This window comes from Dama dama, chromosome 12, assembly GCF_033118175.1.
Source record: "Dama dama isolate Ldn47 chromosome 12, ASM3311817v1, whole genome shotgun sequence".
Lineage (NCBI taxonomy): Eukaryota > Metazoa > Chordata > Mammalia > Artiodactyla > Cervidae > Dama > Dama dama.
This window is the reverse complement of record NC_083692.1, coordinates 30,187,585-30,206,840: the sequence shown is the minus strand read 5'-3', so window position 1 is coordinate 30,206,840 and position 19,256 is coordinate 30,187,585. Positions and strand designations below refer to the sequence as shown.

Sequence of the window (19,256 nt, the reverse complement as noted above, 5' to 3'; positions counted from 1 at the left end):
GATTTCAGTATTGACCATCTGGTGATGTCCATGTGTAGAGTCTTCTCTTGTGTTGTTGGAAGAGGGTGTTTGCTATGACCAATGTGTTTTCTTGGCAAAACTCTGTTAAGCTTTGCCCTATTTCATTTTGTACTCCAAGGCCAAATTTGCCTGTTATTCCAGGTATTTCTTGACTTCCTACTTTTGCATTCCAATCCCCTATAATGAAAAGGACATCTCTTTTGGGTATTAGTTCTAGAAGGTCTTGTAGGTCTTCATAGAACGTTCAACTTCAATTTCTTCAGCATTACTGGTTGTGGCATAGACTTCCATTACCATGGTATTGAACGGTTTGCCTTGGAAAGGAACAGCGATCATTCTGTCATTTTTGAGATTGCATCCAAGTACTGCATTTCGGACTCTTTTGTTGACTATGATGGCTACTCCATTTCTTCTAAGGGATTCTTGCCCACAGTAGTAGATATAATGGTCATCTGAGTTAAATTCACCCATTCCAGTCCATTTTAGTTCACTGATTCCTAAAATGTCGATGTTCACTCTTGACGTCTCCTGTTTGACCACTTCCATTTTGCCTTGATTCATGGACCTTACATTCCAGGTTCCTATGCAGTATTGCTCTTTACAGCATAGGACTTTACTTCATCACCAGTCACATCCACAACTGGGTGTTGTTTTTGCTTTGACTCCATCTCTTCATTCTTTCTGGAGTTACTTCTTCACTCATCTCCAGTAGCATATTGGGCACCTACCGACCTGGGGAATTCATCTTTCAGTGTCCTAACTTTTTGCCTTTTCATGCTGTTCCTGGGGTTCTCAAGGCAGGAAAAGTGAAGTGGTTTGCCATTCCCTTCTCCAGTGGAGCACGTTTTGTCAGAACTCTCCTCCATGACCCGTCTGTCTTGGGTGGTCCTATACGGCATGGCTCATAGTTTCATTGAATTAGACAAGGCTGTGGTCCATGTGATCTGATTAGTTAGTTTTCTGTGAGTGTGGTTTTCATTCTGTCAGCCCTCTGATGGAGAAGGTTAAGAGGCTTATGGAAGCTTCCTGATGGAAATCTGGGTCAGTCTCTTGTGGGGTCACTGCTCCTTTCTCTTGGGTCCTGGTATACACAAGGTTTGTGCCCTCCAAAAGTCTGTTTCCCCAGTCCTGTGTAAGTTCTGGCGGCTTTATGGTGGTGTTAATGGTGACCTCTTCCAAGAGGGCTTATGCCATACCCAGGTCTCCTACACCCAGAGCCCCTGCCCCTGCCGCAGTCCGCTGCTGACTCATACCTCCTCAGGGGATACTCAGACACTGTTTTGTCTCAGTCTCTGTGGGGTCTCTGGGTCCTGGTGCACAGAAGGTCTGTTTGAGCCCTCTGAGCGTCTCTGGCGGGTGTGGGGTTTGGTAAACGTGATCTCGCCCCTTCTACTGTCTTGCTGGGGCTTCTCCGTTGCCCTTGAACGTGGGTATCTCCTCAGAGTTGCTCCAGTGGCTCCAGCACCGTGCAGCCCCCGCTCCAGCGCTGCGCACAATGTACTGTTATGATTCTGCAATGTTAAAACGTCCTTACCACATGATTACTGCAGTACTTACAATGTTTGACATTTTATGGTCTTGATTGTTTTTTATAAAATGCTATTTTATGTAGAAATACAGAGTTATTTAATAGATATTCTTAACCATATTCAGTGTCTGAATATCTCTAATGAATGTTAGGTGATCCTTTGCAGGACTTCCCTCTCTTATGCCATATAGTTAGTTAAATATTTGAGTTTCATTTCTATTTACTTGTAACACATTGACAGACATTTGTGTACTCTATTACATGTGAAATGTTGATTTGAGCATGCTGTGCTATTTTTAAAATATTAAATGTGAGAGCTTTAGTTTCCTGTTTTGGTAATATCTAAAACATTTGCCCAAATTAGCCAACATATGACCGTTTTTTAAAATTTGCAGAATATATTGATTTATACTAGCATAAAAACTGATTTTCTCCTGATTCCTTAAGAATTGCAAAATCTCCTAAGAATTACAAAACTACAAATTGTCTAAGTTCTGGTAAAGCCAGGCACTTCAGTTTTGGTTTCTAGCACTAATAATTTTTTATGAGGAATTATCTCTGATTTTCTGACTTGTGCTGAGAACCATTTTATTGTCTTAACTATTCATAGAAAAAGATAAATAATGAGGACTCAAGGAGTTTTCACACAAACATAGCTATTGAGTGTTAAGGCTCTCTTCACTGTGAAAGACTAAATCTTTAGAAAATTTTTACTGTAAATACAATTATAACAGTTTCCCAAAGCCAATAAAATAAGTATTTGGTCACCTAATGAAAAATTCAGTTATTGCAATTAAGGAGCTAATGTGAAGATATGAATCAGAGTATTAAAGCTACTAAGTACCACTTAATAGCATCCTTTAGGCTCAAGTGCTTTCACTCATCAGGTCTCAGCAGTATACTTTTTGTTCAAGGTAAACCATTTTAGAAATAAGGGGATTTCCAAAACAATAGCCACCTACTATGTTCAGAAATGTTTTCTGAGACATAGGTAGCATTTCTGTGTTTTAAAAAATCCATTTTCTGAATCTATAATGTATCATGAAAAACTCATTATTATGTGAGAAAAGAATCTGGTACTTTGACTTATGTTTAGAGCTGTTTGCCAGGAAAAAAGATGATCTTTTTTTTTTTTTGATATATAATTGACTTATATATGTTTTAAGTGTACAACGTAGTGATTCAATATTTTTATAGATTGTACTGCATATAAAGTTATAAAATATTGGCTATATTCCCTGTGTTGTGTATTACATTCTTGTACTCTTCCTCCAGGGGATCTTCCCGATCCAGGGATGGAACATGTGTATCCTGCATTTGCAGGTGGATTCTTTACTGCTAAGCCAGCAGGAAAGCCCTGACATTGTCCTGGTTATCTCTTAAATTGTCCACATTATTTATTCTTTTTTATGTTCCACTTCTGTGATTTTCACTACTTTTTCCTTCACTTCAGTAATCCATTCCTCTTTATCATTTAATCTACTGTTGATTCCTTCCAGTGTGTGTGTGTGTTTTTTTTCTTATAGTTACTGTATTCTTCATCTGTTTAATTCTTCTTTATATTTTCTAGTTCTTTATTAGACTTCTCACAGTTCTCATCCATTTTTCTCCTCAGTTTATTGAGCATCTTTATGATCAGTACCCTGAACTCTTTTGGATAGATTGCTTTCTTCCACTCTGCATAATTCTTCTGAGGTTTTATCTTGTTTCTTCTTTTGGAACATAATCTTCTGTTGTCTCATTGTGTCTAATTCTGTTTTTATTTCTATGTATTAGGTAGGTTGGTGACATTTCCTGATCTTGGAGAAGTGGTCTCACCAGGAAATGTCCTGTGAGGCTCAGCAGCACGCTCCTCTCTGGTTACAGAGTCTGTGCCACAGGGCCTCTCCCATACTGGGTTGTCCAGGCTCTTCTGTTGAGGAGGGGTGACTCAGTGGGTGTGCTGGTTGACAACACCGTCGCCTTGCCTGTTGGCTGCCAGGCCTTGTCTTGTGTACAGGCTGCCAGTTGCGGGTGGGTGTGCCATTTCCTAGCACAGCTGGCTGTGCTGCCTTGGGGGCCCTGGGGAATTGCTAGCCCACTGATGGGCACGGCCCAGTCCTCAGGTGCCTGTCTGCAGGGCCCTGGGAGATCCTACAGCCTGTGCCCATCTGCTGCTGGGAAGAGTTGTATCTTGGCGTGGTTGGCTTGCTTTATTAGTTAACGAGCAGTGAGATAAGATGATTTCTAATGTTCCCTTCCGGTTTTAGGGTTCTGTGTTACTACCCTCACTGTACTACCTATGCCATCTTTACCCACTATTCCTCTCATTTATTTTACAAAACATAGAAAATTTATTTTCAGTAACCACATGTAGAATTCATTTTCAGTGTATCTTTAAAAGATGGGGTTGAATTCCCTTGGTATTTATTTTATATCATTTCAAGTAAAATTATCTTCAGTTCCACAAAACATTAGGTTTTATAAATGGAGGCCAGTCAGGAACAAAATATATCATGAATGGGGGCTTCTCTGGTGGATCAGCAGTTAAGAATCTGCCTGCAACGCAGGAGACGCAAGTTTGATCCCTGGGTCAGGAAGATCCCCTGGAGGAGGAAATGGCAATCCACTCTGGTATCCTTGCTTGGGAAATCCTATGGACAGAGGAGCCTCGTGGGCTATAGTCCACGGGGTAGCAAAAAAGTCAAACATGACTGAGTGGCTAAGTAACAACAGCAACAAATATCATGAATGATCTTAGTTTGTATTTTACTTCTTTTTTACTTTTGCTGACTCATTATGGCAGGTCCACCTCAAAGCATGATCTAGACATAAAAGAGTATCATCTGGCTTGTTTTATGAACTCTGGAATGACAGGTAAAAATAATTTTTCTACCAAAAGGTAGAATTCAGGAAAACAACAGGGCTTCTTTCTTTCTTTAATCTTTTAAAGTAATAAAATAAGAAACCTTAATGTTTAATTATAAAGAAGTTTTATAGTTTATTAAAGCCGGTTTTGCAAAATTAAACTTTAAAAACTTATGATTTTCAAAATAAGTCATATGTAACTGATTAAAACATGTTTTTATTTAAAATATTATACCAGCATGTGCAAAGGCATAACGCATTGCTAAAAAATGTAGTCTGGAAGCAAATCAGAATACTGAAAATAAGGCTATAATTTTTTAAATAAGAGGAAAATATTTTCTTTACACATGAAGTTTTTGGTCCAAATGGTATTAACCCACTGACTGACTAATCTGTTGAGACATTCTATTCCAGAAAAACTTCAGTTTTGGTAAAAATTGATTGCATTAGCACATTACTTATGATAATGGGCATAGATTATTTTTCTTCCCAAAGTGATGCTGTGGTTTTGCTTTTGGAAGAGAGTGCAAGTTTTCTGTACTTAAGTATTAAAAATGCTTCTTAAAAACTTGAAATTGTTATGCATTAAACCAGAGCTCTTGGATTTTTATTCAGATTTTACTGCTTATAGTCACTGGTCCCTTGAGTAGATAGTTTATGAACCTGTTTTTACTTGCTGGAAAATAGAATTTTCCATAATTAAGAAAAACATCAGTTATTTTATCCACTTGACTTTGTCTTTTCTTGTTATTGTTTGCTTTAGAGATTTATCTAAGTTGTCAACATGATTCAGATTCCAGTGTATGAAATAGAACTTTTGAGAAGGTGCTTTGAAAGGAAAAATAAATATCTTACAAAATATCTAGCTTTGGGTGTGTCTACTTCTGTTTGAATTTCTTGTTTTCCTTTACATTTATAGCTTTACCCCATTATAGTATGTATCTTTGAGTATAAAACTGGTTAACACGTTGAGAGTTCAGTATATGATACAGAGGATAATAGAATCTCAAAGCAATTTTCAAATATACCTATTTATGAAAATATGAATATTTTAATTTTAAATAATGTCTTTTTTAAAAAACAATTTTTAAAATTTGTTTTTGGTTGTGCTGGGTCATCATTTCTGCTCATGCTTTTCTCTAGTTGTGATGAGCGGGGGCTACTCTAGTTGGATTGTTCTCATTGTGTTTTGGCTTCTTTGTTCTCATTGTGTTTTGGCTTCTCTTATCATGGAGCCACTAACTTGAGGGTGCAGGCTTCAGTAGTTGCAGCTCCCAGGCTCTAGAACACAGGCTTAATAGTTTTGGAGCAAGCTGCTCTGTGGCGTTTGGAGTCTTCCTCGATCAGGGATCGAACCTGTGTCTCCTGTACTGGCAGGCAGATTCTTTACCACTGAGCCACCAGGGAAGCCTGAAATAATGTCATTTTACACTCTACATTATGCCCATCTTTGTCATTATTGTAGACATCTTCTGATTTCCAGGAAACCTGCCTGTCTTCCTCTGTAAATGATGCACACAGCCTGTCTTCCATTTACTCTTCTGCCATCTTCCTCCACAGCTTCATAATTTGTGGTGATAACTCTTTTCATGTCCTGTATATTTTTACTTGACAACTATTTTCATGACAATTCTTTGGATCCTTAAATAACAAGAATGTTGATTTAGTTTCAAAAGTTTTTTACCCTTTACTTATAAGTTCAGATGATTTTTTTTAAAATGATGGTTGTTTAGTGAATAGATATTTATCTTGCTATCAAGAAACGTATCTCAAAGAGAATATATAATGTGTATAAAGAGCCATGATGCTTATAAGAGAGGCAGAGGTAAAGTGCTGTGCAAATTCAGAGTATGAGGAAGTAATTCTACCTGATCAATTTAGAGGAGTTTGCATCTAAAAATGTTGTTAAATAATTTAAACATAGAGAAGTACAGAGAATAAATAAATATAATTCTGCTACCCAGAATTAACAGGTATTATTTTTCAGAAGTCTAAAGGTAACATCTCTCTCCCTTTGAACAGAACAAAGGCCTTTTAGAATGCTTTAATCTTAGACTTCCCCTTCTATTATCCTTTATTTTTTTGTTATCATTTTGTGGTGGCGGTGGTAGTGTTTTTTGCTCTTTACCTCTCATATCCTGCTCTTCCCATTGGAAAGATGCTCTTCCCAATTTTCATCTTGCTGAAATATCTTCCCAATTTTTGCTCTTCCCAAAAATTGCTCTTCCCAATTTTCATCTTGCTATCCCCTTTAGTGCTTCTTTCACATTTTCCATCTTTTTAAGCTCTGCTAAATTCTTTGTGTTTTCCACATGTGTGGAATTCCAGTTTACTTGTTTTCTGTCTGTCTGTGGATAATCAGCCACTTAATCTGTCCATTGATGCTTTTGTTCCAAATATTGCTGTTGGAGTTTTTAAAAAGAGAACGCATATTCTTTTTATGTTTTTCTTGTCTTAAGGCATTATTTCTTTCTTCATCTCTTTTGACATGAAATATGCTTCCTTTAATGTTTCTTTCAGTTTCTCTTAGCTGCGTGTTTGAGTGTTAGTCTTGCCATTGGTTGTTTGTGTCTTCTGACTTTTTATAAACGAGCTTCATTTCTTCTTTTTTAACTATGAACTCTTTTTAGTGGGAGTTGCTTTCCTGTGAGCCATGGATTGTGGAAGCATGCTGATGCAGAGATTCACATTTACTTCTGCCAAGGTCCTATTGGCTTCACTGAATCTGGACCAATTACTGTTCTTAATTTCCTGGGGGTAAAGTAGGCTTGGGTATTATGATTTCTCATGTATGAATTATTTTTGGCCAGTGCCCCTAACAACTGTCCCAGGCCAATAAGCAGAATTTCCCTATAAGTTGTTTTACAGATGGGATGGACAGCATTTTGTGCATTCAGTTTATGTGGAGGGAACCAAGCCAAGTTCCAGGTTCCTACCTCTAACAGGACTACAGCCTGTCATCTGTTCCTGTGTAGATGTCAGATCACTGGGATCCAGCACTTTCCTGATCTTCAGCTTCTGCTCATGTTCTGACTTTGTGTTCCACTGTAATTTCTGGCACTTGAGCATTTTCTTGCTTTTAAACTTAGTTGTTTATTTTATTTTCGTTTGCTGTAGTATGTATTCTTTGTGTACATATTTCTTTGTTGCATAGGGAAGCTTCTCATGTCTCTGTTCAGAATTGAGGGATTGATATTTGAACCATGGCTTTGGAAGACAGGCAGTGGGGAGGTCATCCCAAAATAATGAAACAGCCTAAACGAAGGGCTTCCTTGGTGGCTCAGAGGTTAAAGCATCTGCCTGCAATGCGGGAGACCCAGGTTCCATCCCTGGGTCCGGAAGATCCCCTGGAGAAGGAAATGGCAACCTACTCCAGTATTCTTGCCTGGAGAATCCCATGGATGGAGGAGCCTGATAGGCTACACAGTCCACGGGGTCGCAAAGAATCAGACTGGACTGAGCACCTTCACTTTCACTTTCTTTCTAAATAAAGGTATGGTGTGAGTAGACCATACTGGAAATAGGGAGCTCAGCTAAGAGACTTTTAGCAGTAGTCCATGAAAGAGATACTAAGGAGCTGAAATAAGATAATCACAGTGGCAATGAAGATTATGTGAGAGGTAAATAGATGTTTGTAGAGAGATACTGTGATACAGATTTCTCATTCGTATGTGGGAGAAAGAGGATCCAAAATGACATTAGGACTACACTGAAACTATTAAGAGGAATAAGAGACACAGAGGGGTAGGTTTATAAAGGAAGATGTGTTCAATTATGAAAATATTAAATTTCTAGTGTGAGACACAAACACAAGGGCACAAGGGCAAAGGATAGAACCATGGTAGTTAGTATTTAGAACAGAGGTGGTGAGTGAAGCCATGCGTTTCAGAGATGGAATCCAGAATGGAAGAAGAGGAAGTCAGTCAAAAAGGAAACTAGTAAATTAGGAAGCAGGTTGAAGAAGAGAAATTTGGGGACTCAAGTGTCAAAGCAGTTAGACTTGTGGTCCAAATTACAGGTATTAATTATCTGTTATGGAAACCAGAGGCGGAGAGCATTCCACAGCTGGAGGCTGAATCCAGATGTAGAGAGAGTGGAGGAAGATGTTGAGGAGGGCAAGGACAGAGAAAGGGTCAGTTCATAGGAGTGGGGTATGAAGAATACGAGGAAGAAAAGGTAGTGAGGGTGGAAATAATATAGCAATTTAACTTTTGAAATAAAATATTTTAGGGTATGAATAGGATTTATGAAATATAGATCTGCACATATGTTTGTGAATATATAAATGTATTATATATATTATATATGTATGCATGTAAAATTTTCCTATTTGTCTTTTAACATAAGTAGGTATTAGCATCATTGGGTAACTCTATTACCCTGTGATAAAAGATTAACAAGCAGGAACACTCTAATTTGTCTTATTTACTTAAGATTTATTTATTTATTTATTTTGTTTCGGCTGTGCTTTATGGCATGTGGGACCTTAGTTCCCAGAACAAGGATTGAACCTGCATACCCTACAAGGGAAGTGCCCAGTCCTAACCACTGGACCACCATAGAAGGTCCCCTAATTTGTCTAATTAAAAAAATCAAAACCAAAACCTCCACTTGGGTCTTCACAATTGGGGTATAGTAAAAAGGGGAGGAAAGAAGGCAATATTGTTATTTTTGGAGTAGATATGAGAGCCGATGAAGGTTTCTGTTGGAAAGAAGTACATGTTGATTAGTGGAAGGTAAAGACTTTGGAAATTTGGGCTGTGAAAGGCCTATTCCTTATGAAAGCTTACTTTGTATTAATAGTGTCAAAGAATATGTAGGTTGACATGGACCCTGTACTTTATCAAATGTCTTTTCTGTGTTATATGCTATATATATATATATATATATATATATATATATATGTATATATATATATATATATTTGTTTGTTTAACCTTCTAAAAAATAGTATGAGGTATTATTTTCTCCCTTTTATGGGGAAAAAAAAAGATGAGGTTTGAAAAATAAAAGAACTTGCCAAATCATATTAGTAATTGTCCAAGGAGGGATGTAAACCCAAATGCATCTATTTCTAAACATTTTGTCCTTTCTACTAAACCGTGATGTCTTTGTATATTTATGTGGTACAGGGATGAAGAGGGAAGTGGTACAGGGGAGAAGACTGACATGATTTTATATTTAACTTAAGAGTCTGTAGTCGGCAGAAAACCACAGCAATGGGGAGAGTTTTCCTTCTGCAAACTTAGGAGGGTACTTAATGAGGAGAGGAATTGAATTTGGTTTTTCCATCTAGTCTGTTAGCCTTAGTACCATCCCAGTATGTTTCATACTAATAAAGAAATAGAAATTTTCTGCATTATTTTGGGGAAAAATTCCAGATGGTCAGGGTTTTGGCTGAAGTCTCATTGACCACTTAACTGAGTTCATTCATCCCTTTGTTTCTGCTGCTTTAGTAGATCAGCTTTTTAACCACTGATCAATACTTAGCCCTACTGTTTAATATATGTAATCTTCAAATAGTTTTTCCAGATAAATCTGATTTACTTTCTTATCTTAAATTAATGTATTGACTTTGCATGGAAACCAGGAGGGAGTTCACTAGAACAGTGGAAAGAATAACATGAATGTAGTGTGTTTTGGTATTATATATACTTTAAGACATATTATTATCATTAACATGAATTATTACAAATGGAATCAAAGTGGCTATAATTAGTAATATTTGGTGAAATCAAGGTCAACTAGAGATGGTTTAGTGTTTCCAGGCAGATTGTTGACTGGATTAATGGCAGCTGTGGTTGTGACTAGATTTTTGCACCACTCTTTTTCAAATGAAGTATTTCATACATAGAAATTATATAGTATATATGCTTTACAAAGAGTAATAATAAAACATTTGCTGAATTGTTTCCATTCTCATTACTTCTCTCCCCTCTACTCCTTCAAGTCTTGTATTTTGAATTCTACTTACTAACTTACGAGATGGAGTATAATCAGTGCTGTTGAAACTACCTGTGAGCATTTCTCTTACTCCCACTGTGGTTCCACCTAACATCAGAGATTTCAGTCACCCTGAATACAACAGTTATCTTTTTAACAATTTGTCCATTCTCCTATCAGTATTCGCTTGGGCTATTCCTATTATTCTTTTGCTGTAAGAAACACTACTTCTATAAGTACTATGAGTAGGCCCCTTGGAGTCCCTAGATGGAGAAATCCAATAGGTTTTCTGCCCTTTGCTATTATTATCTCCTTAAAATTACAAAAAGGGAGAGGCACAAGTAGCAGGTTCTGACTCTTTTCCAAGTGACTTATGTATCTCGTGCATCTATCTTCTTTGTAAGTCTAAGGGAAGAGATTGTATGGGGCACACAGAAGTAATGGTAAGCCAGATATCTGGGTGCCCTGTGGCTTATTCAACATAATTTTATGTTGACATGTAAAATTAACCACCACAGCTTCTTTTGTTATATTCTTTACAGTTATATACTGTAGTCCTCTAGGCCTTTGCCTCAGTCCTTTCCCTTCTCATTCTGTCTCCTCTCCTTAAATATTAAGTATTCACTCTTATGGTTTCAAATACCATCTTCATACTGATAACTCCCAAATTATGTTCATTCCCTAATTTTATTCTTAGTGCTTGACCCATATATCCAGCTACTGCTCTGTATCTCAACTCATGTATTTCTTATATATAATCAGTTCAGACTCAAGTCCAAAATTAACCTCATGGTTTTTCCCTTCTCTCTTATCCCACTGCAATTTGCTTCTCCTCCAGTTTTCCATTATCTCTGTGAGGGCATCTTTCTTTTTCTGCATGACTAGAGAGCTGGAAATTGACTGGACAGTTGGAAGTCCTTCCCTTTCCATTCTCCCATACTCAGTTGATGTTTAAATATCTCTTGAACTAGTGCGTGCTGTGCACGCAGTCACTCAGTTGTGTTTGACTCTTTGCAACCCCCCCACCCCGCACCCTGGACTATAGCCTGCCAGGCTTCTCTGTCCATGGAATTTTCCAGGCAAGAATACTGGAGCGGGTTGCTATTTCCCCCTCCAAGGCATCTTCCCGACCCAGGGATCAAACCCCAGTCTTCCGCCTCTCCTGCACTGGCAGCATGTTCTTTACCGCAGAGCCACCAGGGGAACTGCGTGAACTCGTGCTTTCCTTTACTTCCACTGCCACCACTCTAATCCAGGCACCGCTTCTCAAGCCTGGGATAGAGAAGCACTCTCATAAGGAGAGTCTCTACAGTTCACTTCTGCTTCTCTAATCCACTGTGCTGCCAAACTAGCCTATTTAGATTACCCGCTTCCTAACGACTTTTCAGTGGCTTCCCATTGCTCTTTGAATAAAATTCACAGTTTTAACATTTCCGTAAGGCTTTGTTTTAGATACTTCTGCCTACATCTCTAGCCTCATCCTGAGCTGGAGTGACCTTTTCCTTGTATTCTCAATATGTGCCGTGGCTCCTTACTGCTTCACCTAAGTTCCTCCTCTGCTGGCCTATTTCTCTACTCCTTTTGCCTTGCTTACTAACTCTTCCTCATCCTTTCGATCCAAGCTTAACTCTAATTTCGTTTTCTAAACTTGTTCATGTTGGTTTCCCTTTCTGTCCACACCCATAGAGCCATGTCTTTCTTTTTCATGATATTTAACATCTTTTTTTTTTTTTTCCTACTGAATTACAAGTTTCATGAGAGCATGGAGTCTTTGCTGTCTGTTTTATTCTCAAGAGTTGCTTCAAAACCTGGCAAATAGTAGATACTGAGTAATTTTTTTGTTTGTTTTTTAAGAATGAATGAGCTGCATACATGTGAATTTTTCCCTTTTTACCTGCCCCACACTTGGAGAAAAATTACTCTTTCTTCTTTCATAAAGATGTGATAAAACTTCCAGCACACATCTGTTACTAGCATGAAAATCATAGTAAAACATTACATTAGACAAACTAGAATGGGCTATATCTTCTATGTTTTCAAGTAGTTCACACACAAATCAAGGAAATACTGCTTTCACTATGTAGCTATATTAATTTTCAGTAATAGCTACCTTGACTTAAAATAACTAGTGTGTTCTTTCAGTTCAGTTCAGTTCTGTTGCTCAGTAGTGTCCAACTCTTTGCGACCCCATGGACTGCAGCACACCAGACTTACCTGTCTGTCACCAACTCCCGGAGCTTGCTCAAACTCATGTACATTGAGTTGGTGATGCCATTCAACCATCTCATCCTCTGTCATCCCCTTTTCCTCCTGCCTAAATTTTTCCTAGCTTCAGGGTCTTTCCCGATAAGTCAGTTCTTCGTATCAGGTGGCCAGAGTATTGGAGCTTTAGCTTTAGCATCAGTCCTTCCAGTGAATATTCAGGACTGATTTCCTTTGGTTTGATCTCCTTGCAGTCCAAGGGACTCTCTAGAATCTTCTCCAACACCACAGTTCAAAAGCATCAATTTTTTGACACTCAGCTTTCTTTATAGTCCAACTCTCACATCCATACATAACTAATGGAAAAATCATAGCTTAGACTATATGGACCTTTGTTGGTAAAGTAATGTCTCTGCTTTTTAATATGCTGTCTAGGTTGGTCATAGTTTTCTTCCAAGGAGCAAGTGTTTTTTAATTTCATGGCTGCAGTCACCATCTGCAGTGATTTTGGAGCCCAAGAAAATAAACTGTTATGTTTCCATAGTTTCCTCATCTATTTGCCATGAAATGTTGGGACTGGATGCCATGATCTTAGTTTTTTGAATGTTGAGTTTTAAGTTTTAAATGTGTGTTCTTTGATAGTAATAAATTGTATAATTTATTTCAGTTATGATTCAGAAAGACTTGCCTGAGCAATCTGTAATTATTTCTTAGTTGGGCACCTTGTAGTTTTTAGCTCCCAAATCTGAGCTTTGTTGTTCATGTGGTCTAAATGTCTGGAATAATTTGTCACTTGATTCCCAGTTATATTAGTGTAAATCAGAGATCAGCTTTAATAAGTTTACTCAAGTTACTGTCTAGATAATAAAGTGAAGAGTAGATAATAAAGATAATAAAGTGAATCATGACTATGGAAGTTTGTTATATTTTTGGTTGGAGTTCATGAAGCCACATGTTTTTATGAACAGACAGCCCTCAGAATTATGGACAGTTATTCTGACTTGTAGCGCTTTCTCCATTTATCTTAGAATATACACAGTCATCAGTTTTTCTCTGTGGACATTTCCTCTGTTACTCTGACATTGTGATTGGATTAGGACACCTGAGCACTAACTTCAGTTTTTAGAATGTTTCTGCATTTTAGTGATAATTGTCTGAGCATATTATTGCTCTGATTGTTTTTAAATCTCGAGATAGAATTTAGGTTGTTAAGGTAAATCTTTTATAGCTTTGTCTGAATTTCTTACAAGAGCTCTTGGTCTTGACAGCTGAGATTTGTTGGCTGATCTCTTTTAATGGTAGTTAGATTTGAGTTTTGTAGGCTGGGAGGCAGAACTACTTGGAACTGGTCTTTTTAATGTATGATGGCTTTAAATGCAGACTTTAAAAAATGGGCCACCTTGTAAAAAGAAAGTCTTAGTCTCTAGAGTTTATTCATTCCTTTTCTTAGTTTGAACCAGTCCAAGTTTATAACTCAGTAGAGTTAAAAAGTTGGACTTTTTTTTTTTTTTTTCAAATCTCTGTAGGGCCTAGTAATTTGAGGAGGAGTAAACTAATATGAGCTTCATATTTTCACTTTAATTTAAATTCTAAGATTCTTTGATTCTCTGGAGCCAAAGCATTTCAAGGGTTTTCATGAGGGAGTTATGACTGGAGGGAAAGAGTGCTGCCTCTTGGTTCTGAGTGACAACCCCTGCCCGCTGCCCTTAGCTGAGAACTCAAAGAACTGTGGCATGGCACTAAAATGAGCTGAGTCCTCGATTTTAGCCATATGGTCAGTATAGGACTTTTAAAGGAAGGGAAATAGTAAAAGAGTCATTTCAGAGGCGCTCTCTTATGTTAAAGAACTGAGAAAATGGAGTCTTTCTGAAGCTAAGTGTAAATTATACCACCTTCTCGGAGCAAAAGCTGCTAAATGTAACAGAAGAAAATGACAGTGTAGGAAATCAAAGTTCAGGAACAGACTTTCAAGGGTGATTTTCTAATGCTTAATCCTTTCTTACTCCCCTCTCAGGATCCATCCCCTCCTTTTCCTCCCCCTTCTCCACCGTTGGTTTGAAAGAGATTTTGATGGGTAATGGCAAAGGAAGGCACCTTTAAATGTAGTGTAAATGAAGGCATAAGATGCCCTTTGTGTAGGAATTATCGTAGACATGCTTTTGAAAACATACTTTTTTTATTAGCCTTATTTAAGAAAATAATCAAAGGTATGATTTTTAAATCTTTGAATTTAGTCCTCTTTCAGTAAAAATAAGGTATAGGTACCAAAATAAGCAAACCTCCTTTTTTTCTTTCCTGGTTTCTGCTTATAAGATTTACAGGTATTTAAAATAAACCCATGAAAAATAGAAATACTGTCCTGGGATTGGCTAAATAGTAAGAGCAATTACCTCCAGGCTTCAAAATCCAACTGAGCTTGACTTTTGGAAATAAATTTGGCTAAGACTTCTTCCTCATTCTGTTGTATAAAGGTGTACATGAAATGATACTGACCTCTGCCAGAAACCCCAGGAATCCTATTCAGTGATGTACTTGTAACGGTCATGAAAGAATTAAAACAACACAGATGTGGATTACTGTGAAAAAGTAGGCAAAACACTAAATTCTCATTGTGTGGTTTTAATGTTGCAGATCCTTCAAAATTCTTTGGTATACCACAATAATTAAAGGGTTTAAGAACTTAAGATACTTAGAAAATAATAGCCCACAGATGAATAACAAGAGTGGCTCTTTTTTATTTTTTAAAATTGAAGTTAATGTAGATTGCCATGGAGAAAATAGGTTGAAATATTTAACAATTAACTGTTTTGCGCAGCTACAGCCCTGGAGATCAAAAACAGCAATGTAAGTAAGCAGATCTTTAAAGAATCATGCTTACAGATATGTTTAATGTCACTGATTTGCTAGAAGAGAAATGCATTGTTTTCAATGCTATGCAAAGAAGTTTTAATGGACTTGATGTTGGCAGTGAGAATCTACCACTTAGCATTAATAACTCAAGTTTGAAAATATTTGTTCATTGTTCTAGATTATGACTGTGTTCAAGAAATACTATTTTCAAACACTAGTTAATCATTTTAAATAAACTTTTAAAAACTCATTTATGACATCAATGAGTATGACTGTTTATTACATTTTCCCTATAAAGAGTTGAGCTGTTTTATGTACTCTTTATGGAAACTGCACAGTCATAAATTAAAAGATGCAACTGTTTTGGATATTTTACTGGTGGTCCTGAGTTTCCCTGCCAGCAGTGCAGCTGTTTCAGGTTTCTCAGGATAACATATAAAAAGCTGTATGTACACTGCAAGTTTATGCTTGAATTGCCAAGCCAGAGATGGTATGACTCAACTTTCCCAGAAACAAGTTGTACCAAAATGTGATGAATTAAAACAGCTAGTTGCACAGTGGTTTGTATTCAGTTATGAAAACCAGTTCTTCATTTTTGATAGTTGGCTTTGTAAGGTTGACACATTCTACTGTGGTACTTGAATTTTGCCTTGGGTAAACAGCCATTGGAGCTAAGAGTGTGCTTTTGCGGGTCTGAGGAAAGGGAAAAGGGGGTGATACAACATTATCTGGGATATGGATAAAACTTAGCTTGAAACTTGTATCAGGAATGGAAGATTTCACTTCCAAGATACCTGTAAAAATATTATTCACTTATTATTTGTGTGTTGTTGTTATTTGTGTGATAGTTATTTCTCGGTGAAGAGAAATTGATTTTATGCTGTTCCAGGTTAATTTTTACTTTCTGAGGTGATTTAACACTTAACTTATTTCTCATGCATCAGAGTCCTAACAGTGAACATTTTATTTTATCTTGGAAGTTAATAAGCACATACTTTTATGGCCATGTATTAGGTTTGGTGAATTCCCATTTAAATCCTATGGGACCCAAGGTTATATCAAGGGTTTGACGATGATTGTTTAATAACAGTGGTCTCCAAAGTGGGATGCATACCATCAGGACATGTAAGATAGGATATAAGGAGAAAATATTAGAACATTAGAAAATATTAGAACATAGAAAATATTAGAATATTATCATTTAAATATTTTAATTTCATCCTTTAAATGTTTTAAATTTCATTTATATATTTTGTATCATACTTACTAATATATTATGTGTATATATACTATGAAAAGTGAAAGTGTTAGTCGCTCAGTAGTGTCTGACTTTTTGCAATGTCATGGACTGTAGCCCACCAGGCTCCTCTGTCCATGGAATTCTCCAAGCAAGAATACCAGAGTAGGTAGCCATTCCCTTCTCCAGGGAATCTTCCTGACCCAAGGATTGAACCTGGGTCTCCTGCATTGCAGGCAGATTCTTTACCATCTGAGCCACCAGTGGTGGGGGGTGGTGTGGCGGAGGGGAGTGAAAGTGTTAGTCATTCAGTCATGTCCGACTCTTTGCAACCTCATGGACTGTAGCCCACCAGGCTCCTCTGTCCATGGGATTTCCCAGGCATGAATACTGGAGTGGGTTTCCATTTCCTTCTCCAGGGAATCTTCCCCACCCAGAGATTTAACCTGGGTCTCCTGCTTTGCAAGCAAATTCTTTACCATCTGAGTCACCAGGGAAGCCCATATATATACTATGATATATATTTAACACTTAATATACTAATAGTATATATTAATACTTTATGTGTATAATTTTAAACAAGTATACAAATTTGGGAGATGCATGCTCAAATATTTTTACTACTATAAATATACTATCAAAAAAGTTTGGAGATTGTTGCTCAATAAATATTAACTTCCTTTCACCTTTCACTTTCCTCTTTTACCCTTGGTGGAGAAGCACAGAATTGAGTTAACACCTTGATTTGTGGCAGTGTGAATAAATTATAGCCAATTCCAGAAGCTTATGCTGTGTCTTACTTTGACCACTTTTTCTATTTGGTCTTTTATATTGCCATATATTTTTTAATCACACAAGTTTATTAAACATGGGTACAAATGAAAAACAGACTTGTTATTATGTTAGAAATAATAAGTTGCTCATGCATCAAGACTTTGACACACAGGAAGTCTGAATGAATGAGAATAGAAAAGTTTCCAAGTTATTAAAATGTTCTGGTACCTGATTTATTCATTTGCCATACCCATAATTCTAAAGTGGGTGAAGCTGCTTTACTTCCTGAGGCCTGAAGAAACAATGTGGTTTCTTAAACTAGGCATTAAAGCAAAGCTGGAAATATTTGTTTTCTGACAGTGCTGGTAGTCATGCTAACAAGTTTTCCCTCTTTAGCTAGGATTATCCCATTGTAAGGCCTGTTTGTATACCTTTATCAAAGCAGAAAGTTTTAATTGCTAAATAACATGTGTGTAACAGTCTTTTAAAATTTATTCAAGACTCTTCTGTATTTACTGATCGAGATATTCTTTTGAACTCAGGCTGTCTCAGAGATTTCTTGGATGTAGTTTTCTAAGATTTCCTTTTCTGTAAGGAGGGAGACAATATATTTTTGTAATATTTTGAAGTAACTAGTATGTTCTCTCCCCTTTATCACTTGTTTTGGTATTTTTTTTCAGAACATATTTATTGTAAAATATTCAGTATTTATGTAAAATTTTAGTAATACAGTAGTATCATGATGTACATTCATTTATTAAGTGTATGCCAGGAAGGATAGCAGCAGTTAGGTACCCAAACAATAGCCATCAAAATAAATTAGTTCTGAAAATTGGGAATATGGAACGTTTTAATAGTAAGTATTATTTTTGAAGACTCCTTCAGAGCTGTTTTTAGATCTTAATGTAATTCGTTTTATAATTTAGAGTCGGTATGTTTCCTTTTAAAAGATAAAAATGCATTTTTATAAAGTCTGAACATTTCAGTCCTAGAATTTGACTTTTGAATCAGTTTTACTGTTGCTTTTTAAAGTGTTACCAGTTTACATGTGCTTTCTATGTCAATGCCACACTTTCTGTTTTGTTGTAGGTATTTAAACCATGTCAGAGCTGCCTCTCCACAGGACCTTGCTGGAGGCTATACTTCTTCTCTGGCTTGTCACAGAGCACTACAGGATGCATTCAGTGGGCTTTTCTGGCAGCCCAGTTAACCTTTATTTCTCCCCTATAAGATCTGGACCTTGGAGCCGAACCACAGAGCTAGCAAAAGTAAGGCAGACTTGTAAAATTATAGCCATGTGCAGCTGCATAACAACAGTCCTACCACTAGCAGCTGCGTTAAAGTATTTATAGAGAGAAATTTTCAGAACTAAGCTGGGTAATATAGTAGATAAATATTTGTGGAAAAGATTTATTTTTTACTTATATTTTTCTGAGCGGGATTGAAGCTGTAAGCCTCATCTGATGGAAGATATGAATAATTCACCTATGTGAGTTTGAGGTTGACAGACTTGTAAAATCTTTTAAAAAATAAAGCTAGACTTTATATTAAGTTTTGTGGTTTTTCTCTTATTACAGTGTTTTACTTGAACACATTTAAAAATGCCATTTTGAATACGACATTTAGTGTTAATATCCAAGACTATTATTTCTTCTCATAAAATGTTCCATTTTTTTTTCCCAATGTCTTCTTAATACTAGTCCAGACAAGTGGATATATTTCCTTCTACCAGCAGGTTGTGGCAAGTAAAACCTGACCTGTGATAATGTCACTCTTTCAATATTAAGGACTAAGTGCCTGTTTTGAGCAGTGAAAAGTGAGACAAACCTTGATCAGTGTGTTATAGTTCCCAGC

At 36.9% G+C, this 19,256-nt stretch overlaps 1 protein-coding gene across 1 annotated transcript in view; it reads left to right on the top strand.

The window, feature by feature from the left end:
* MNAT1 (MNAT1 component of CDK activating kinase) overlaps positions 1-18,953 on the top strand; it is a 197,978-nt gene extending 179,025 nt beyond the window's left edge. The window contains exon 8 of the mRNA XM_061156934.1: positions 18,492-18,953. Within this exon, the coding sequence (XP_061012917.1) occupies positions 18,492-18,612 (121 nt within the window). The 3' untranslated portion in view covers positions 18,613-18,953. The remainder of the gene's footprint in view (positions 1-18,491) is intronic.
* The last annotated feature ends 303 nt before the right edge of the window (positions 18,954-19,256 follow it).